Source organism: Malaclemys terrapin, chromosome 13 (genome assembly GCF_027887155.1).
Source record: "Malaclemys terrapin pileata isolate rMalTer1 chromosome 13, rMalTer1.hap1, whole genome shotgun sequence".
In the NCBI taxonomy this organism is placed as follows: Eukaryota; Metazoa; Chordata; order Testudines; family Emydidae; genus Malaclemys; species Malaclemys terrapin.
This window is the reverse complement of record NC_071517.1, coordinates 36,709,601-36,731,907: the sequence shown is the minus strand read 5'-3', so window position 1 is coordinate 36,731,907 and position 22,307 is coordinate 36,709,601. Positions and strand designations below refer to the sequence as shown.

Genomic DNA, 22,307 nt, shown 5'->3' with positions numbered 1-22,307 from the left:
GCCTGATGGATGATTCAGTTTGTTCTAGCCCTTACATCTTTCACATTTTTTTTCAGGCCGAAATCGCCTATTTTCTACAGGAACGTAGGAATTGCCAGAGGCCAGTGCTCTTGACCTGACTGGGGCCAGCACCAGATGCTACACCACCCACAGACTGGAACAACAGTTTGGGTGTGAGGAGACCTGCACCCAGTGCAGCAGCTGCAGCATCATCTGTCTGAGTCTGCGGATGGCATAAGACAATGGCTCTGGGAGAGGGAAACTGCCCCAGGTAACTCCATGGGGTTTGAACTCCCGCCCACTGCTTTGGAGGACCCCACCAACTCTGCCCCAGCAGGGGGCTCTGTGTGCAGGGGGAGGGGAGGTAAGGACTGGGGGGACCACGACTGCCCCCTGCCTCTATGTGGGCACCATGCTGATCCCAAGAGGTAGGGGTGAGTCACCTACTGCATCTTCCGGGAGGGAGCAGGAGTCCCATGCCACTGTCCCATCCTCTCTTTGAGGGGTCCCCCCGCCACTGACACTCCACGTGGGGCACATGGTCAAGGGGGCAGAGCCCTATGCCTAATATATTTAAAAAACTCCATCTTAATGTCTTCACCTCTACTAGCCATAGATTTCTCCTTGTGTCCCTTCACTTCCCTTATCAATTTTCTGCAATTCCTAACTTCTGATATATATTCATTAATATCAACTTTCCTTTTCTTCCATTTGTTCTATATATAATGTTCCCCTTTTTCCATACCATTCATAATCTTATAGACATCTATCCTATCCCCCATTAGTCATCTCTTTTCTAAGCTGAACAGCCCTCAACTTTTTTTGTCTCTCCTCGTTTGGAAGCTGTTCCACAATCTGGATCATCTTGGTTGCCCTTCTCTCAACCTTTTTCAGTTCCTATTGAGCTGATCAAAGCTCCAAGGGTTAGAGTCTTGTGGCCTTCAGCAAGGCATCCTGCTTATTCAGGGGCCCATGAGTCAGCTACTCAACCTGCACACAGAGAACAAACAAACAGTCAACCAGCGAACCCAGAGAAAAGACCAAACACATCATTCTCCAAGTCCCGCTTCCTCCAAGCATGGAGTCTGCAGCTGCTCCCTCCAAAACGCCCTTGTTACAGCAGCTCTTCATGGCTCTCGAGTTCACCGAGGGAATGATATTTTATACTAAGTCTTCCCTGCATCCTGGCCACTATGTTATATTCTGCAGTGTCCCCAGTAATAAATCTGCTCATTTATAATCTGAGAAACAAGGAAATAAAAGAAGCTTTGAACAAAATTTTAGATAAGATAGTTTTCAGCAAGAGAAGATTTTCTTCTTAACATATGTGTATAGGTTAATATTCCCTCTCTGCTACAGGGGCACATGCTAATAAAATGAATGAAGGAGGGTGAGGGGGCGTAGGATCTGAGATTCTGGTTTTGGCCCACGGCCCATCCCTACAGAACACCCTATTATTTTGATTGATAACAATTGTCGACTTGGATGGCTATCACAATCTCCATGGAGAAGCCATGAAGTGAATAGTACTGGGAGAATGAACTACCCTTTCCCTCTGTAGAGGTGGTCTCTTCAGGTCAAGACTGGTCTTTGGTCTCTGCTGACGCTGCTTGTAGCGTGTAAAGTGGTTCCAGTTTGGATGGATGGGATGGTTGGTGGGTGCTGTCATGATATCTCCAAGCAGCTGAAGCACAAAACCAACCATTTCACAGAGGTCAGAAGCGGGAGGACATGGGGCCACTACTCACTGGGCCTGAGTTTGAACAGGTGACAGAGATGAAAGCAGCTACTTCATCTCTAATCTCCTCAGCCAGCCTTTCCTGTCCTGCTCTGAGATGTCTGTAGCATCCACATGGAACTGAGCCCTCCTCTTCTTTCAAACATCCAGTGGGAGCTAAGGCCAGGGACTGTCCTGCTGTCTCAGAAATCTTATTGGGACAAAATCTATTCCCAGACACTGCCACAATGTTAAGTTCAGCACGGTTTGCAAGAACATAAAATCAGCCCCTGGATTCATGTAGTGATAGGAACCACTACAATAAGAATGTGTGGGGAGTCTCCTAGGACACCCCCTTGAGAGCCACGGAGCTGTGATTATTCCCAGTGGGCATTAGCAGGGGAGTGAATAGAAAACAGCTCAACAGAATGGGTCCAATGTATTCTGGGTACAAATCCACTGATTTCCATGCGTTTGGCCCTGTGGAGGGACCTATAGCTGATTCTGCAGCATTCGGTGCAATTAGAGCAGGAGCAAGGGGTGTGTGCATGCTGCAGAATCTGGAACAATCCAGGCTATTTTTGATCCAGGATGTTAGCTATCACTGGGATTTTCAGAGCATCTGAAAGGAATTAGATGCTCCACTCCTCTGACTGAACAATGGGTGTTAGGCACTTTACTCCCTTAGACCTCTTTGAGTAACCCATCCATAATACCCAAGGCTTTTTATTGTGTTCCTTTGTTTCCTATTTTTATTTGCATCACCATAATCCTGTGTGACCAGATCATTAGCCCAAGGGTCTGTAGTCTTACATTTTTCAATAGAAGTCCAGGTGGCAGCTGTGCAATCTTCCCCTACTCACAACTCCCTGGGTATGAGTCTTTATCCTGCCCTGGAGGGACCCTTTCTGTAGATGAAAGGAACTCTCCTTCTCCATGCCCCGGGATCACTCGATAGCAACAGACCACAAGGGTGCAAATAATTTTCAGTCATGTGTAATTCAGAGCAGGGCTTTGAACCTGGCTCTCCCACATTTTAGGTGAGTATCCTAAAAAGCAACCTGTAAAGAGACAGTTCTCTCTTTCGGTTTGTCCTGTTGGAGCTGTTCCTTTTGATATAAATTATTAAATATACATTGGGCCAAAGTCAGTGACTCTGACCCAATGGGTAGGACACTCAACGAGACTGGGGGAGACACAGGTTCAAGTCCCTGCTCTGCCTAATTCAGAGAAACCCAGTTGAGTACCCTAACACCTAGGCTATTCGCTACTTGGGGGGTCATCTCTCTCTTTTTCTAATTTTGACCAGAAATTCTATCCTGCACCTGAGAAACATTCTCGATCAAAGTTTAATTGTTCCTGGGAAAAGGTACAGTTTCAATGAATCAGCATTTTTGGACAAAAAAAAGTTTATTTGAAAAATTGCTGATCAGCTTTTCCCAGGCAGCTGCCTCCCTGGGCTATCCAAATCCCAGCTAGCTGGACAGTTGGGCAGTCCGGGGAGGCAGCTGTGTGGTGATCTGTGGAGCCTGGAGGACCCATCTACCAAGCTCCCTAACAGGTGAGCTTCTGAGGAACCGTGAGCCTGGGAACCTGGCAGCCAGCCAGGTAGGCTGCTGTGGGGCCTGGGGAGCCCGCCTGATGGCTAGCTGGCTGGCAGATGGACTGGCAGGATGCCAGGGGGAGACATGCTGGCCAGGCAGTCTGCCTCCCAGCCTGGTTTCCATTTAGTGTTTTGACTGAATTGACACATTCCTACAGATAGCTTCAGCTCTGCTGTATCAGCATGATCTGACCACCTCTAATCTGGATATAGGCAATCATGAACAGAAAAATTGGAACAAAATTTTCATGGATTATCTATCTATCCCCATACATACTCATCTATCCAGCGACTGATCTGTTTCTCCACCTCCCCTCCCCGCACTCCACTTTTGTCTGTCTTGCATCTTTAGATTTTAAACCTTTGAGAACTGTAAGTGTCTCTTCCAGGGTGTCTGTACAGTGCCTAGCACAATGGGACACTAATCTTGGGGCCCTTCATCTTACGCTAATGTAAATCAGGAGCAAAGGAGTCAATTTACTGTTCTACAGTATGTTAAATAAGGCCCAAGAAAAGTCAAACAAACTTATCTTCAAATCCCCAAACTGACCAGCAATGGGGTTTTGGGTCTGTTCTTATCTCATCACTAGCACTTCCCAGAAAACTAACTGAGTTCTGATCTCGTTCATTTTGTGGCAATCAGCAAATCAGTAATAGTTAATGATTAATAAACAATTTGAATTAATAATATATAGTAGTATACACATGCTCTGTTGTGAGAGTTCCCTTGCATACTGAATCAAAGCATTAGGTTGTAAGGTCTTTGGGAAAGTGACTGTCTTTTTGTTATGTGTTTATACTACTGCATTACAAATCATTATCATCATCATGGAGCTATTCAGACTACGGAATGGTCGGGAGATCAGCTCCCAAAGGGGACAGTGCAGATAAATAATAAAAACTGCCATCGTGCCTGATGAAGCAATGCATCCTTTGGAGTGTGTGAAGAGATCACCACCCTCTGTTCCATGTGCATGAGGAAGTGGTCCTTGGTGTAGCTAGTTGGTGAGGACTGTACAGAAACGATCTGAATTTCAGTAAGTGCAAAACTCTCCAATTTTAAGTTCATGCTCTTCTTCCAACTGTTTAATGCCACTTACTTCTAGGAGCATTTAAGCAGCAAGTCCTGCGATCCCTTACTTCAGAGGGCAGTGCTTACTGGCACAAGAAACCTTCACTGGGATTATTCATTCACACACTCCCATAAAGATTTACACAGTTGTGTACGGAGAAGGTTATTCTGGAATAGTTTTTCCTGATTAACTCCTGGTGTGGATGCTCTTATTCTGGAATAAAAGTGTCTTTGTTTTTATCTAAATTTTCCACCGGGGGAAAAAAATCTTCATATTAGCTTTGATTTGGAGTATGATCCGCTGTGTCCCTTTCTCATAATCATCTGCTCCGGACCCACGGCTCCTTGGGTAGGTGGCATGATATTGTCTCTGCCTTTCTCCCAGAGTTCGGGAACACTTTTTCCACCTTGCTTTTGATAGGATGTCTTTTATAGTTCTTGATAATTTGCAGAATCTCTTGCTCTCTCTCATATTTGGTGCATTGGAGATGAAAGTGTCTCTCCATCACAATCTTTCCTCTGTCACATTGGCTGCATAATCACTGCCAGAGCTGGGTGAATTTTTTTCAGATGGAACTTCTTCCCACTAAAAACTGTGTATTCAGGTCAAGCAAAACTGTTAATGAATTCATATTGAGTTCAGCAAATTTTTGTAGCTGAAAAAAATCCTGAAAAATTGAAAACATTTTGTTTTGACATTTTCTAAATGAAAAATTTTGATTTTTCAATTTGGAATGACTTTTAATTTCAAATTTTACTTCCAATTTGTGTTTTTAAAACAGTAAAGAAGATTCCTCAAAAATGAAATGAAATGTTTCATTTTGGTTGAAACTAAATGTTTTGTTTGACCTAAAATGAATGTTTTTGACTTTTTCATTTCACTGAAAAAAAATTGTTTTTTTGTTTGTTTTCTGTCAATCCAATTGCCCCTCCCCCAATTTTCATCACTAATCTTTGTATTTAAACTTTTTTGTGCCTCCCAGTTTCCACTTCTAGTTTGTGATCCCCAATTCTGTATTTGGTGAGAAGTCTGCCTTAGCTTTGCACATGTCTCTATGGTGAGGAGTTTGCAAATGTGATCATTCCATGCAGAGGTCTGTAGGCATCTGGATTGTTGCTGTTTTTGAGTTGTTCTTCCAGTGATTCATATATCGGTAATTTAGTTGTGCACAGCACCAAGCATATTGTTGGTCCTTAACAAATACATATATAAATAATAAGAATGTCCATATTAGCAGGTCATTTTTCCATAACAAAATTGCTGCTTTTTCAGCCATTTGAAGATAGAGGGCAGTTGCAAAATTTTGAACTTAAGTTGGATTTGAATTTCAGACACCTCAAATATGGGGGTGGTAGGATCTTGGGTATAGACGGGGACAAAATGAATTAGAAATCATTTCAAACTCATCTTATCTTGGGCTTTTTGCAATCCAGGGTTTGATTCACATCCTTTTCTATTCAGGTCAGTGGTAATTTCCCTTTACTATATATTAGTTACTATGCATTGTGCAATCCATGCTTTATGAGCCCTGACCCAAATTACCACAGATTCATAGATTCATAGATTCTAGGACTGGAAGGGACCTCGAGAGGTCATCGAGTCCAGTCCCCTGCCCGCATGGCAGGACCAAATACTGTCTAGACCATCCCTGATAGACATTTATCTAACCTACTCTTAAATATCTCCAGAGATGGAGATTCCACAACCTCCCTAGGCAATCTATTCCAGTGTTTAACCACCCTGACAGTTAGGAACTTTTTCCTAATGTCCAACCTAGACCTCCCTTGCTGCAGTTTAAACCCATTGCTTCTTGTTCTATACTTAGAGGCTAAGGTGAACAAGTTTTCTCCCTCCTCCTTATGACACCCTTTTAAATACCTGAAAACTGCTATCATGTCCCCTCTCAGTCTTCTCTTTTCCAAACTAAACAAACCCAATTCTTTCAGCCTTCCTTCATAGGTCATGTTCTCAAGACCTTTAATCATTCTTGTTGCTCTTCTCTGGACCCTTTCCAATTTCTCCGCATCTTTTTTAAAATGCGGTGCCCAGAACTGGACACAATACTTCACCTGAGGCCTAACCAGAGCAGAGTAGAGCGGAAGAATGACTTCTCCTGTCTTGCTCACAACACACCTGTTAATACATCCCAGAATCATGTTTGCTTTTTTTGCAACAGCATCACACTGTTGACTCATATTTAGCTTGTGGTCCACTATAACCCCTAGATCCCTTTCTGCCGTACTCCTTCCTAGACAGTCTCTTCCCATTCTGCATGTGTGAAACTGATTTTTTCTTCCTAAGTGAAGCACTTTGCATTTGCCTTTGTTAAACTTCATCCTGTTTAACTCAGACCATTTCTCCAATTTGTCCAGACCATTTTGAATTATGACCCTGTCCTCCAAAGCAGTTGCAATCCCTCCCAGTTTGGTATCATCCGCAAACTTAATAAGCGTACTTTCTATGCCAATATCTAAGTCGTTGATGAAGATATTGAACAGAGCCGGTCCCAAAACAGACCCCTGCAGAACCCCACTCGTTATGCCTTTCCAGCAGGATTGGGAACCATTAATAACAACTCTCTGAGTACGGTTATCCAGCCAGTTATGCACCCACCTTATAGTAGCCCCATCTAAATTGTATTTGCCTAGTTTATCGATAAGAATATCATGCGAGACCGTATCAAATGCCTTACTAAATTCCAGGTATACCACATCCACAGCTTCACCCTTATCCACAAGGCTCGTTATCCTAGCAAAGAAAGCTATCAGATTGGTTTGACATGATTTGTTCTTTACAAATCCATGCTGGCTGTTCCCTATCACCTTACCACCTTCCAAGTGTTTGCAGATGATTTCCTTAATTACTTGCTCCATTATCTTCCCTGGCACAGAAGTTAAACTAACTGGTCTGTAGTTTCCTGGGTTGTTTTTATTTCCCTTTTTATAGATGGGCACTATATTTGCCCTTGTCCAGTCTTCTGGAATCTCTCCCGTCTCCCATGATTTTCCAAAGATAATAGCTAGAGGTTCAGATACCTCCTCTATTAGCTCCTTGAGTATTCTAGGATGCATTTCATCAGGCCCTGGTGACTTGCAGGTATCTAACTTTTCTAAGTGATTTTTAACTTGTTCTTTTTTTATTTTATCTGCTAAACCTAACCCCTTCCCATTAGCATTCACTATGGTAAGCATTCCTTCAGACTTCTCGGTGAAGACCAAAACAAAGAAGTCATTAAGCATCTCTGCCATTTCCAAGTTTCCTGTTACTGTTTCTCCCTCTTCACTAAGCAGTGGGCCTACCCTGTCTTTGGTCTTCCTCTTGCTTCTAATGTATTGATATTGAGTGCCTCCAATTTTGGATGACCAACTTGTGACAACTTAGCTTAATTTTCAGACATCCTATAGGTCTTGATTACTTGATTACTTTCCACTACACCAGTTTTAGGACCATTGTAGCTCCTTTGAAATTCAGGAGTGGTGTAAATCCACATAGCTCCATCAACTGATTTACACCAGATGATTCTGGCCCATTGGAGCTACATGGGCATAATGCTATAGAAACTCAGTGGTGAATCAGACCCAAAGCAATTACATTTGCATTGAGCTCGTGAGAAAGTGAAGAATCACACAAAATCACTGGTCACTTTTACAGTTTTGGCCTTATGGGACTGCGCCAAAGTTAACATTACATAGAGCTGTCTGTTTAAAAGGTGAGTTTTCAAAGTGCCCAAAGTCCACATGCATAGGCAGACCCACTTGAAAATTGGATGGACTAGGTTAGAAATAGTGTTCTAAAACTGGAGTCATTTGGTTAAAGGATTCATGAGATACATCCCCGCTCACTCCCAAATTAACCTTGTTTGAAAATTTGCTGCATCTCATAACACATTTTAGTCACAAAACTGGGGGGGGGGAGAGATCCATGGGTAAAAGCCACATAAAACATCCATCACTGAACTGCTCTAAGATCCAGCACAGAGTACCCAGAAATTCAAACTTTATGAGATATTCATTCAGGTTCCAAGAAATGTTGCACAGGACAGCTCTGAGCATTAAGTATCAGAGGGGTTGCTGTGTTAGTCTGAATCTGTAAAAAGAAACAGAGGGTCCTGTGGCACCTTTAAGACTAACAGAAGTATTGGGAGCATAAGCTTTCGTGGGTAAGAACCTCACTTCTTCAAGTAATGGAAATTTCCAGAGGCAGGTATAAATCAGTATGGAGATAAAGAGGTTAGTTCAATCAGGGAGGGTGAGGTGCTCTGCTAGCGGTTGAGGTGTGAACACCTAGGGAGGAGAAACTGCTTCTGTAGTTGGATAGCCATTCACAGTCTTTGTTTAATTCTGATCTGACGGTGTCAAATTTGCAAATGAACTGGAGCTCAGTAGTTTCTCTTTGGACTCTGGTCCTGAAGTTTTTTTTTCTGTAAGATGGCTACCTTTACATCTGCTCTTGTGTGTCCAGGGAGGTTGAAGTGTTCTCCTACAGGTTTTTGTATATTGCCATTCCTGATATCTGACTTGTGTCCATTTATCCTCTTGCGTAGTGACTGTCCAGTTTGGCCAATGTACATAGCAGAGTGGTATTGCTGGCACATAATGGCATATATAACATTGGTGGACGTGCAGGTGAATGAGCCGGTGATGTTGTAGCTGCTAAAACATCAACACAAGTCTTAAAGGTGCCACAGGACCCTCTGTTGCTCTGAGCATTAGTGAATTAGAGACACAGGTTGCAGCAAATTGTAAAAAAGACAAAATTCTTAGCTTCCTAAAATTCACTGGAAGACTCAGATTATCTGGAGAAATTGTTTGACAGTGGAGGGCGGCGGAGTGGGGGAAAGTATTTTGTGCCAACTTATTCTTTCCTTTTCTTTTTCAGGATGAAAAATAGCCAAGAAACAGTGGGAAGAAACAGCACGACAATCACTGGATTCATTCTCCTGGGCTTTTCTGACATTCCCAGCCTGCAGCATTTATTTTTTTCAGTGTTTCTGGTGACCTACATAGTCACCTTGGCTGGAAACCTTCTAATCATTGTCCTCACATTGGCTGACCCAGCCCTTCACATCCCCATGTACTTCTTCCTCAGGAACCTGTCCTTCTTGGAGATGTGCTACACATCAGTCAATGTCCCCAAGATGCTTGGGAATCTGTTCTCTGGGGATAAAGCCATATCTTTCATTGGCTGTGCTATGCAAACCTATTTCTCTTTTTTCCTTGGTGGGTCAGAGTGTCTTCTCTTGGCGTTCATGGCCTATGATCGCTATGTTGCAATATGCAAGCCTCTGCATTACCCCGTGGTTATGAACAGGAAGGTGTCCATTGGACTGGCTGCTGGATCCTGGCTCAGTGGTCTCCTCATGTCCTTCGGTCACACCAGCATGGTATTCACCCTACCCTTCTGCAGATCCCATGAGATTAATCATTTCTTCTGTGACATCCCTCCACTGCTGAAGCTGGCGTGTAGAGACATCTCCCGCTATGAAATGGCTGTCTTCATCATGGCTCTGTTCTTTGTCATCTTCCCCTTCATGCTAATCCTCATGTCCTACGTCTGCATCATCTCCACCATCCTGAGGATGCCATCGGGGGAGGGCAGGAGGAAGTCCTTCTCCACCTGCTCCTCACACCTCATGGTAGTGACACTGTTCTATGGCGCCGCTTGTATTATGTATCTGAAGCCTAATTCCTCCTACTCACCAGACACAGACAAGTTTCTCTCTCTGTTCTACACAGTCATCACGCCCATGCTAAACCCCATCATCTACAGCCTGAGGAACAAGGAGGTGAAGGGCGCATTTTGGAGAATGGTGCGGAGAAGAATGTTCCATTGAATAAAGGAATTTGATTGACTGTAACTGTCTCCAGCTCAATTCTTTTAAGGGCTTTATATCTATGTTAGGACCTTATCTGGCCCCATTACCATGGTAACTGAGCACCTCACAATCTTTAATGGACTTAACCTCATACTACCTCTGTGCAGTAGGAAAATGCTATAATTTAAGTTTTAAAGATGGAGCTGTGATGGGTTGGATCACAGAAACCCCCTTGGGGACTGCCACCACATGTGATGAGACTATCCCGTGCCTGTTTCCCCTGGCAGCTAAGAACTTCAGTGCGCTGCCTGGTTTGAGCCAGACACGCTTGCCTGCTGCAAACAGAGACCCAGATCTAAACAATATCCCCGAAAAGCAGGCTTAATTGAAAACAGCTTAAGAAGTGTTCCTGTCTCCAACACTCAGATGCCCAACTCCCAATGGGATCCAAACCCTAAATAAATCCATTTTACCCTGTAAAAGCTTATACATGGTAAAATCATAAATTGTTCGCCCTCTATAACACTGATAGAGAGATATGCACAGCTGTTTGCCTCCCCCGCCCCAGGTATTAATACATACTCTGGGTTAATTAATAAGTATAAAAATGATTTATTAAATACAAAAAGTAGGATTTACTTGGTTCCAAGTAATAACAGACAGAAAAAAGTGAATTACAAAGCAAAATAAAATAAAAAAGTCTATGCCTAATACAGTAAGAAAATGATTACAGATGAAATCTCACCCTCAGAGATGTCCCAGTAAGCTTCTTTTACAGACTAGCCTACTTCTAGTCTGGGTCCAGAAATCACTCACACCCCTTGTGGTTACTGTCCTTTGTTCCAGTTTCTTTCAGGTATCCTTTGGGGGTGGAGAGGCTATCTCTTGAGCCAGCTGAAGACAAAATGGAGGAGTTTCCAGGGGCTTAAATAGACTTTCTCTCATGGGTGGTCCCCCTCCTCTCTCCTATCCAGAATTCAGCTCCAAGATGGAATTTTAGAGACACATGGGCAAGTCACATGTCCATGCATGACTCAGGCCTTGGCTACACTTGCAGCTGTACAGCGCTGTGAGGTAAACCTGTGTTCGTACAGCTGAGTAGGGAAAAGTGCTGCAGTCTGTCCACACTGACAGCTGCCAGCGCAGTGGTGTGGCCACACTTGCAACATTTGCAGCTGTGTTGGGAGTGATGCATTATGGGCAGCTATCCCAGCATTCATGTGGCTGCAACGTGCTTTTCAAAAGGGGGGGTGGATTGTGACAGGGAGTGTGGGGGGAGAGAGAGTGCTTTTTGGAGCATGTCGGCTCTCTATTTTGAAAGTTCCGAACTCCTGGCCCCCTGCTCATTCATTCACTCACTCAAAGCAAGCTGCAAACTGTTTGCTTTTCTCTGTGGTACAAGCTTTGAAACCGGCACTTCTGCATTCCTGCAGCCGGTCACAACAATGGAGAGGATTGGCCACTTGTCAAGGTGATTAGTACAGTGCTGCAAGCGTTTACACTCACACCTGTGAGTCGTAGCCACTCCGCTGGAGTTGTTATTCCTCTTGGAGATGTGGAGTACCTGCAGCGGTGTACCCAGGGAGATATATCACTGTAAGTGCCCTGCCAGTGTGGACGGGGAGTGAGTTACAGCGCTGGGGGAGGCTTTACAGCGCTGTAACTTGCAAGTGTAGCCAAGGCCTCAGAACTTACAGGTAGCGGCCATTGTTAACATGCTACCTTGAACGTCTTCAGGTAGACTTCTTATGTGGATTGGAGCCTTCCAAAATCCATTGTCCATTAAGTGTTTCTTGATTGGGCTCTTAACTTGCAAATTCCTTTCTAAAGAAGCTGCCCAAATGCCTTACTAAGGGTACTTAAAATCAAACAAGTACACAGCCAATATTCATAACTTTGAATACAAATATGATACATGCATACAAATAGGATGGATGTATTCAGTAGATCATAAGCTTTGCAGAGATATGTTACATGGCATATGTAGCTTAAAACATATCCCAGTTATGTCATATATACATTCATAAGCATATTCCCATAAAGCATTATGGGGTGCAATGTCCCAGGAGCAATGAGGTACAATGGCCAGATTAGATGGCTTAATGGGACTTTCAGAAATGTTTAAGCAGTTTGGACACCTAACTCCCATTGACCTAGCTACATTTGTGAATCCCAGTAGGCATCTATCTGCATCCTTAGGTACCTAAATAAATACCTTTGAAAATCTGTCCCTAAGATTGTTAAAGGTATGGATGATGCTGTGGTCAGCCTAACTGATTTAGGAGTCTAAGTCTCATTTTCAAAATGGAGTAAGGCACTTAGGAGCCTAAATCCCTCTGACTGTAAATGAGATTTTGTCTCCTAAGTGCCTAAATCTCTTTTGAAAATGAGAGACTCCTAAATCAGTTAGGTGTTGCAATTCTGAGCATGCAACGCCTAAATACTTTTAAAAACCAGGGCCTGATATCCTTTTAAAATTTTTCTCAAGGGTCAAAATTTTTAAAGGTATTTAGGTGCCTAGTGGGATTTTCAAAAGCCCCTGGGCACGTAAAACCCATTGATTTCAATATCTGAATACCTTTCAAAACCTGTGCCTACAGTATTTGTCACACAAGATATCTGTGGCAGAACAGGGAGTTGAATGCATGTCTTCCGAGTCCCAGGCTAACACCATAACCCTTGCACCACACTTCCTTTCTGGTCCATCTTCTGAGCTTATGTAGACTTGTACAATTCTGGAGTAAGGCCACTGAAGTCAATTAGTGAAAGTGGGGTAAATCTGGTGTGACACCATAGCTGTTGATGTGAAAGCTGGATAGTGATGAAACCACATTAAAGATTAAGTTGGAGAGACAAAAAGAGGGAATCCATTAATTCTGGAGATGCAGCATTGTGCACACCACCAGAGGTCACTCCTTCCCATTAATATGTACTCCATCCCAAGATTCAAGGAGACCCTGTGGGGTGAAATTTGGCTGCACAGGTTTTGAGAGTTGGTCTGGGACCTAGAGAGACTTAGAGAACCACAGGATCCGTGTCCAGCAGACACACTTAATATTCAGTTTTATATCCATTACCCCTGATCCCTGTCTCTTCTCTACTTATCACTGTAGCAACATGAGTGCAGAGTTAAAGTTGCACATAGTGCCTTGCCTAAGTCAGAGTTAAGGCTACATATTCCTTATCACATAAGGGATCACATTCTATCACACAAGGGGGCAGAGTTAAGGTTATACATGATTTATCATAGAAAATTTCATCCAGTCCAGGTTTATATGTCTTTACCTTCTACCCAAACAAAGTACAAGCAACAGCAGAGTCTCGGAAAGAGTAAGTATCTCTCATAATTCCCCTTTCCCAAACTATTCTCTAGAACCAATTTTTATACATCAGGAGAACCACATGGTTCACACCTCAACTGCTAGAAGAGTGCCTCATCCTCCCTGATGGAACTAACCTCGTTATCTCTAGCCTGACTCACTCTTGCTTGCATATTTATACCTGCTTCTGGAAATTTCCACTACATGCATCCGACAAAGTGGGTATTCACCCACGAAAGCTCATGCTCCAATATGCCTATAAGGTGCCACAGGACTCTTTGCTGCTTTTACAGATCCAGAGTAACACAGCTACCCCTCTGATCACCGCAGAACTGTATCATGCATGTAAGCTTGACACCATGCAAGGCACTGCATTTAGCCGTATGGAGTGGAAATCCATCAACCTCATGAAGAAACTTGCACAAGTACAGACAGATATCAGCTTCCTTTCCAAATACAAATGGATGGACATCATACCAAATGGACAGAAGGTGAAAAATCCATTGCTATCTACATACTACACAGACCACAGTGAGAGATTATGCCATACTCTATCAAAGAAACTGAGGAACCATCTGATCAGCATCCTATACAACAAACAGGAAAACATCAAAAAAGAGCTCTCCAACTTTGAGAATCTCATAAATAACCAAACTTCCATACAAACGGACTTCACTAAAATAAGACAGGAGATCTACATTACACACTTCACCTCTCTACAAAGGAAAAAGGACTGTAAGGTGTCTAAAATCCTACCTGCCACATGGGGCCACAACAGTGGTACCCCAACCCATCCAGCAATATCGTCAATCTATCCAACTACACACTCAACCTGGCAGAAGAGTCTGTCCTATCTCAGGGACTTTTTCTGCCCTGCCACCCCCACAAACATGATACAGTTCTGCGGTGATCTGGAAGCCTACTGTTGCCGTCTCCGACTCAAAGAATACTTTCAAGATAACACTGAACAGCACACTGATACTGTGTCCTCCCACCAACAGCACAAGAAGAACTCCACATGAACTCCCCCTGAGGGTCGAAATGACAGTCTGGACCTATACATAGAATGCTTCTGCTGATGTGCACAGGCAGAAATTGTGGACAAACAACATCGCTTGCCTCATAACCTAAGTCGTGCAGAACGCAATGCCATCCACAGTCTCAGAAACCACTCTGACATTATAATCAAAGAGGCTGATAAAGGAGGTGCTGTTGTCATCATGAACAGGTCTGACTACCAAAAGGAGGCTGCCAGACATCTCTCCAATACCAAATTCTACAGGCCACTTCCCTCAGATCCCACTGAGGAATACACTAAGAAACTGCACCATCTACTCAGGACACTCCCTACACTAACACAGGAACAAATCAACATACCTTAAAGCCCCGACCGGGGTTATTCTATCTACTACCCAAGACCCACAAGCCCAGAAATCCTGGACGCCCCATCATCTAGGGCATTGGCACTCTCACTGAAGGACTGTCTGGATATGTGGACTCTCTACTCAGACCCTACACCACCAGCACTCCCAGCTATCTCTGTGACACCACTGATTTCCAGAGAAAACTACAATGAATTGGTGACCTTCCAGAAAACACCATCCTAGCCACCATGGATGTAGAGGCTCTCTACACAAACATCCCACACACAGATGGAATACAAGCTGTCAGGAACAGTATCCCTGATGATGCCACAGTACGACTGGTTGCTGAGTTCTGTGACTTTATTCTCACACACAACTATTTCAAATTTGATGACAATATATATCTCCAGACCAGTGGCACCGCTATGGGTACCCGGATGGCCCCACAATATGCCAACATTTTTATGACTGACCTGGAACAACGCTTCCTCAGCTCTCGTCCACTCTTGCCCCTTCTCTACCTACGCTACATTGATGACATCTTCATCATCTGGACCCATGGGAAGGAGACTCTGGAAAAATTCCACCACGATTTCAACAGCTTTCACCCCATCATCAACCTCAGCCTGGACCAATCTACATGGGAGGTCCACTTCCTAGACAACACGTTGCAAATAAGTGACGGTCACGTTAATACCACCCTATACCGAAAACCCACCGATCCGACTGCTATGCTTACCTCCATGCCTCCAGCTTCCATCCCGGACACACCACATGATCCATTGTCTACAACCAAGCACTGAGATACAATCGTATCTGCTCCAGCCCCTCAGACAGAGACCAACACCTACAAAATCTTCACATAGCATTCTCAAAACTACGATGCCCGCATGAGGAAATAAGGAAACAGATCAACAGAGTCAGATGTGTACCCAGAAGCCTCCTACTGCAAGACAAGCCCAAGAAAGAAACCAACAGAACTCCACTGGCCATCATATACAGTCCCCAGCTAAAACCTCTCCAATGCATCAGCAGTGATCTACAACCCATCCTGGACAATGATCCCTCACTTTCACAGGCCTTGGGTGGCAGGCCAGTCCTCGCCCACAGACAACCCACCAACCTGAAGCATATTCTCACCAGTAACTACACACCACACCATAATAACCCTAACTCAGGAACCAATCCATGCAACAAACCTTGATACCAACTCTGCCCACATATCTACACCAGCGACACCATCACAGGACCTAACCAGATCAGCCACACCATCACCGGGTCATTCACCTGCACGTCCACCAATGTAATATACACCATTATATGCCAGCAATTCCCCTCTGCTATGTACATCGGCCAAACTGGACAGTCACTACGTAAAAGGATAAATGGACACAAATCAGATAATAGGAATGGCAATATACAAAAACCTGTAGGAAAACACTTCAATCTCCCTGGACACACAATAGCAGACTTAAAGGTAGCCATCCTGCAGCAAAAAAACTTCAGGACCAGACTTCAAAGAGAAACTGATGAGCTTCAGTTCATCTGCAAATTTGACACCATCAACTCAGGATTAAACAAAGACTGTGAATGGCTAGCCAACTACAAAAGCAGTTTCTCCTCCCTTGGTGTTCACACCTCAACTGCTAGAAGAGAGCCTCATCCTCCCTGATTGAACTAACCTCGTTATCTCTAGCCTGACTCACTCTTGCTTGCATATTTATACCTGCCTCTGGAAATTTCCACTACATGCATCCAACAAAGTGGGTATTCACCCACGAAAGCTCATGCTCCAATATGTCTGTTAGTCTATAAGGTGTCACAGGACTCTTTGCTGCTTTTACAGATCCAGAATAACACGGCTACCCCTCTGATAATGGTCAAAGAAGGAAAAAGGAGCAGGAGTACTTGTGGCACCTCAGGGTATGTCTACACTACAGGATTAATCCGAATTTATATAATTCGAATTTGGGAAACAGATTGTATAAAGTCGAATGTATGCGGCCACGCTAAGCACATTAATTCGGCGGTGTGTGTCCATGTTCCGGGGCTAGTGTCGATTTCTGGAGCATTGCACTGTGGGTAGCTGTCCCATAGCTATCCCATAGTTCCCGCAGTCTCCCCCACCCATTGGAATTCTGGGTGAGATCCCAGTGCCTGATGGGACAAAAAACATTGTCGCAGGTGGTTCTGGGTACAGCCTCACCCCTCCCTCCCTCCCTGCATGAAAGCAACGGACGGCAGACAACCATTTTGTGCCTTTTTTCCTGCGTGAACACTGCAGACTCCATACCACGGCAAGCATGGAGCCCGCTCAGCTCAAGACAGCAGTCATGAACATTGAAAACACCTTGTGCATTCTCGTGGAGTTTATGCTGAGCCAGGACCAGAAAAACGAGGCGAGGAGACAGCAGTGGTGGCAGCGCAGCGACAAGCGTGATGAGGACATGGACATGGACATGGACACAGAATTGTGTTAAACCGCGTGCGCCGGTGCTTTGGAGATCATGTTGTTAATGGGGCAGGTTCTATCCATGGAACGCCGATTCTGGGCAAGGGAAACAAGCACAGACTGGTGGGACCGCATAGTGTTGCAGGTGTGGGATGATTCCCAGTGGCTGCGGAACTTTCGCCTGCGTAAGGGCACTTTCATGGAACTTTGTGACTTGCTGTCCCCTGCCCTGAAACGCCAGAATACCAAGATGAGAGCAGCCCTCACAGTTGAGAAGCGAGTGGCGATAGCCCTGTGGAAGCTTGCAACGCCAGACAGCTACCGGTCAGTCGGGAATCAATTTGGAGTGGGCAAATCTACTGTGGGGGCTGCTGTGATGCAAGTAGCCAAAGCAATCACTCAGGTGCTGCTAAGAAAGTTAGTGACTCTGGGAAATGTGCTGGCCATAGTGGATGGCTTTACTGCAATGGGATTCCCTAACTGTGGTGGGGCGATAGATGGAACCCATATCCCTATCTTGGCACTGGAGCACCAGGGTACCCAGTACATAAAGCACAAGGGGTACTTTTCAATGGTGCTGCAAGCACTTGTGGATCACAAGGGACGTTTCACCAACATCAACGTGGGCTGGCCGGGAAGGGTTCATGACGCTCGCATCTTCAGAAACACTGCTCTGTTTAAAGGGCTGCAGCAAGGGACTTACTTTCCGGACCAGAAAATAACCGTTGGGGATGTTGAAATGCCAATAGTTATTCTTGGGGACCCAGCCTACCCCTTAATGCCATGGCTCATGAAGCCATAAACAGGCAGCCTGGACAGGAGTCAGGAGCTGTTCAACTACAGGCTGAGCAAGTGCCGAATGGTGGTAGAATGTGCATTTGGCCATTTAAAAGGTCGCTGGCGATCGTTACTGACTCGCTCAGACCTCAGCCAAACCAATCTCCCCATTGTTATTTCTGCTTGCTGTGTGCTCCACAATCTCTGTGAAAGTAAGGGGGAGACCTTTATGGCGGGGTGGGAGGCTGAGGCAAATCGCCTGGCTGCTGATTACGCGCAGCCAGACACCAGGGCGAGTAGAAGAGCACACCAGGAAGCGCTGTGCATCAGAGAAGCTTTGAAAACTAGTTTCATGACTGGCCAGGCTACAGTGTGAAATATATGTTTGTTTCTCCTTCATGAAAACCCGCCCCCTTTATTGACTCATTCTCTGTAAGGAACCCACCCTCCCCCTTCCCCCACCTTGCTTTCAAACCAAATAAAGTCACTATCATTTAAAAATCATTTATTCTTTATTAATAGATTATAAAAAGAGGGAAGGAACCCGGGTGGGGTTTGGGAGGAGAATCGGTGGGAAGGAAAAGGCCACTTAAAAAAAGGTTAAAAAAATGACAGCCTTTTGCTTGGGCTGTTCACTGCGGTGGAATGGAAAGGTGTACGGAGCCTCCCTCCCCGCGTTCTTACACATCTGGATGAGGAGGCTATGGAACATGGTGAGGGGGGTTATACAGGGGCTGTAGCGGCACTCTGTTATCCTGCTGCCGTTCCTGAAGCTCCACCAGATGCCGGAGCATGTCTGTTTGCTCACGCAGCAGCCCCAGCATTGCATCCTGCCTCCTCTGATCTTCCTGCTGCCGCCTCTCATCTCGAGCATCTCTCCTCTCCTCATGTTGGTCCCTCCTGTCCTCATGTTCACTGGCTTCTTTCCTATACTTTGAAACTGTGTCCTTCCACTCATTCAGATGAGCTCTGTCACTGCGGGTGGATTCCATGATTTCTGCGAACATCTCGTCTCGCGTTTTCTTTTTCCAACGCCTTATCTGTGATAGCCTTCGGGATGGAGGAGGGAGGCTTGAAGAATTTGCAGCTGCTGGAGGGAGGGGAAAAAAGAGAGAATTTTTTAAAAAGATACATTTTGCAGAACAATGCTTATACTCTTTCACGGTGACCAACACTATTCACATTACATAGCACATGTGATTTCTGTGCAAGGTCGCATTTTGCCTCTTAATATTCAGTGCCTGTGGCTTTGCTGCTAGAGATCACAGACGCAGGTCCGGGCAACAGAATTCGGTTTGCATGCGGCCATGGTAAGCCATTGTCTTTCAGCTTCTGCGCCCTCCTTTCCCACATACCAAGCAAAGCCTGTTGAGTGCTGCGGTTTTCCTGTTAACATTCAGCAGCAGAAAACAAACTAACACCCCCCACCCCGCCATGAATTCTCTGGGATGATCGCTTTACATCTCCCCCCACCACGTGGCTGGTATCAGGGAAGATCCCTGCTAGCCAAATGCGAAAAGCTCTGGGCCAATTCCTCCCCCCCACCCCCCCGCACTTGGCTAACTGCAGGAAAGGATTTCTTTTCAGCCACAGGCAAACAGCCCAGTAGGAACTGCCACCTCTGTCCCCTTAATTAAATTCCTGTATTTCAACCAGGTTACCATGAGCGATATCACTCTCCTGAGGATTACACAGCAAGATAAAGAACGGATGTTGCTTGAATGCCAGCAAACACCGGGACCATACGCTGCCAGGCTTTGTCATGCAATGATACCAGATTACTTGCTGCAAGCTTGGCGCGGTCAAGTGTCCTGCCATGGATGACGGAATAAGGCTGCACTGCCCAGAAACCTTGTGGCAAGGCTTTTGGAGTACCTCCAGGAGAGCTTCATAGAGACGTCCCTGGAGGATTTCTGCTCCATCCCCAGATACGTTAACAGACTTTTCCAGTAGCTGTACTGGCTGCAAATGCATCCCAAGTCCTCAGGGCAAAGTAATCATTAAAAACCCTTGCTTTTAAAACAAGTTTTATATTTTAAAAGGTAAACTCACCTGAGGTCCCTTCCATGGGGTCGTGGTCTTGGATACTGGCTTGGGAGGGTTGGGAGGGTACTTCAATCAGGCTGAGAAAAAGATCCTGGCAGTTGGGGAGAACGGAGTGCTGGGTGCTCTCTGCAAGCTCGTCCTCCTCCTCTTCCCCGTCTGCAGAATCCTCAGGTGTAGCTGATGAGATTATCCCCACCTCGGAATCCACGGTCAGAGGTGGGGTAGTGGTGGCGGCCCCCCCTAGAATTGCATGCAGCTCGTCGTAGAAGCGGCATGTCCGTGGCTCTGACCCGGAGCGACCATTTGCCTCCTTTGTTTTTTGATAGGCTTGTCTGAGCTCCTTGACTTTCACGTGGCACTGATCTGAGTCCCTATTGTGGCCTCTTTCCATCATGGCCTTGGAGATTTTTTCAAAAGTTTTTGCATTTCGTCTTTTTGAAAGAAGTTCTGCTAGCACTGAATCCTCTCCCCATATAGCGATCAGATCCAGTACCTCCTGTACGGTCCATGCTGGTGCTCTTTTTCGATTATTGGCCTGCATGGTTACCTGTGCTGATGAGCTATCTGTGGTCACCTGTGCTCTCCATGCTGGGCAAACAGAAAATGAAATTCAAATGTTCACGGGGCTTTTCCTGTCTACCTGGCCAGTGCATCCGAGTTCAGATTGCTGTCCAGAGTGGTCACAATGGGATACCTCCCGGAGGCCAATACCATCGAATTGCGGCCACACTAACCCTAAAACGAAATGATAAAATCGATTTTGGCGCTATTCCACTCATCGGGGTGGAGTACAGAAATCAATTTAAAGATCCGTTTATTTCGAATTAAATGGCTTCATTGTGTGGACGGGTGCAGGGTTAATTCGATTTAATGCTGCTAAACCTGAATTAAAGTCGTAGTGTACACCAGGCCTTAGAGACTAACAAAATCTAAGGTGCCACAAGTACTCCTGTTCCTTTTTGCGGATACAGACTAACATGGCTGCTACTCTGAAAGAAGGAAAATGTAACCATCTGCATCCTAGCAAAGAGAAAAATTCTTCCACAGCTGCATACAAAGGTCCCAATACTGCAAGAAGCTGATTGTTCTGGCTTCCTATTGATCTAAGTAGTCTTGGCCTTAGGTAGGTTGACAAGATCCAAACCAAAACTCCAATATCTCGACATCCCTACACATTGTCTGCTTTGGAACCCTTTCCTGGGCTTAAAGTCACAACAAGTGAGGCAAGTGTTCTTCATGCGTTCCTCAGAGTGGAGCTGAGGATTTGGCCCCAGCAAAATCTGCATTGTAAACCAAGGAAACTCTGCAGGGATCAATGGAGCTAATTTCCCTCTCCTCATCCCAATGTGAATCAGGAGTAACTACAATGGAATCAGTGGACCTGATTCGTCTCACACTCAGTTGGGTGAGAATCAGGAATAACTTAATTAACGTCAAAAGGCGTGCTGCTATGCTCATTCATCCCAAAGTAAATCAGCTCAATAACTCAATCGAACGCAATGATCCTTATTCTTTTTTCAGGTTTCAGAGTAGCAGCCGTGTTAGTCTGTATCTGCAAAAAGAACAGGAGTACTTGTGGCACCTTAGATTTTGTGAACTACTACTACTAAATAATAATAAAAGTAAAATTGATTGTATTAGTTAAAACATTTCATTTTGATAAATTCAAAAAATATATATTTTGATTTTGACATTTTTATGTTTTTAACTGCTATTTTTGTATAAATTAACTAAAGTTTCTAAATAAAAAGAAGTATTTTTGAAGCAGAAAATGAAGGTTTCATTTAAAAAATGTCAAAATGGGACATTCTGACATTTTTAAAACTTTTCTTTCAAGTTTGTTTGAATCAGGAGTTCTGTCAAAACTACCCCTTCCCTGAAAACAGTTTTGGTTTTAATAAATAGGCATATTCTGACAGAAAGTTTTGTTGTCAGATTCCTGTCCATCTCTAGGAGATGCACTAGGGTAAATTTGGAGGGACAGTAGTAACAAGAATACACTCAAAAGTCTCCCCACAGGCTTTAGCTCTTTGGTGCAGATGGAAGTTCAACAGCTACAGGCTGTGGGGACACTTCAGGTGCAGTCTTGTAACTATGTCTTCTGAGTAATTAAGGGAGGGAATGTTTAATTGTTGGTGTT

At 44.7% G+C, this 22,307-nt stretch overlaps 2 protein-coding genes across 2 annotated transcripts in view; both read left to right on the top strand.

The window, feature by feature from the left end:
• The window catches only part of LOC128847345 (olfactory receptor 1G1-like), a 57,625-nt gene extending 56,303 nt beyond the window's left edge, over nt 1-1,322 (top strand). Inside the window, exon 5 of the mRNA XM_054046737.1 lies at nt 1,193-1,322. Coding sequence (XP_053902712.1) covers nt 1,193-1,322 — 130 coding nt within the window. The remainder of the gene's footprint in view (nt 1-1,192) is intronic.
• Nucleotides 1,323-9,272: 7,950 nt separating this feature from the next.
• LOC128848475 (olfactory receptor 10A7-like) lies at nt 9,273-10,226 on the top strand. Its single transcript, XM_054048488.1, has one exon. It carries the CDS (start codon nt 9,273-9,275, stop codon nt 10,224-10,226), a length of 954 nt encoding a protein of 317 aa, XP_053904463.1.
• Nucleotides 10,227-22,307: the final 12,081 nt, after the last annotated feature.

Excerpts from the sequence above, each read along its gene's own strand:
- LOC128848475 (XM_054048488.1), top strand. The coding sequence starts at position 9,273 with ATGAAAAATAGCCAAGAAACAGTGGGAAGAAACAGCACGACAATCACT.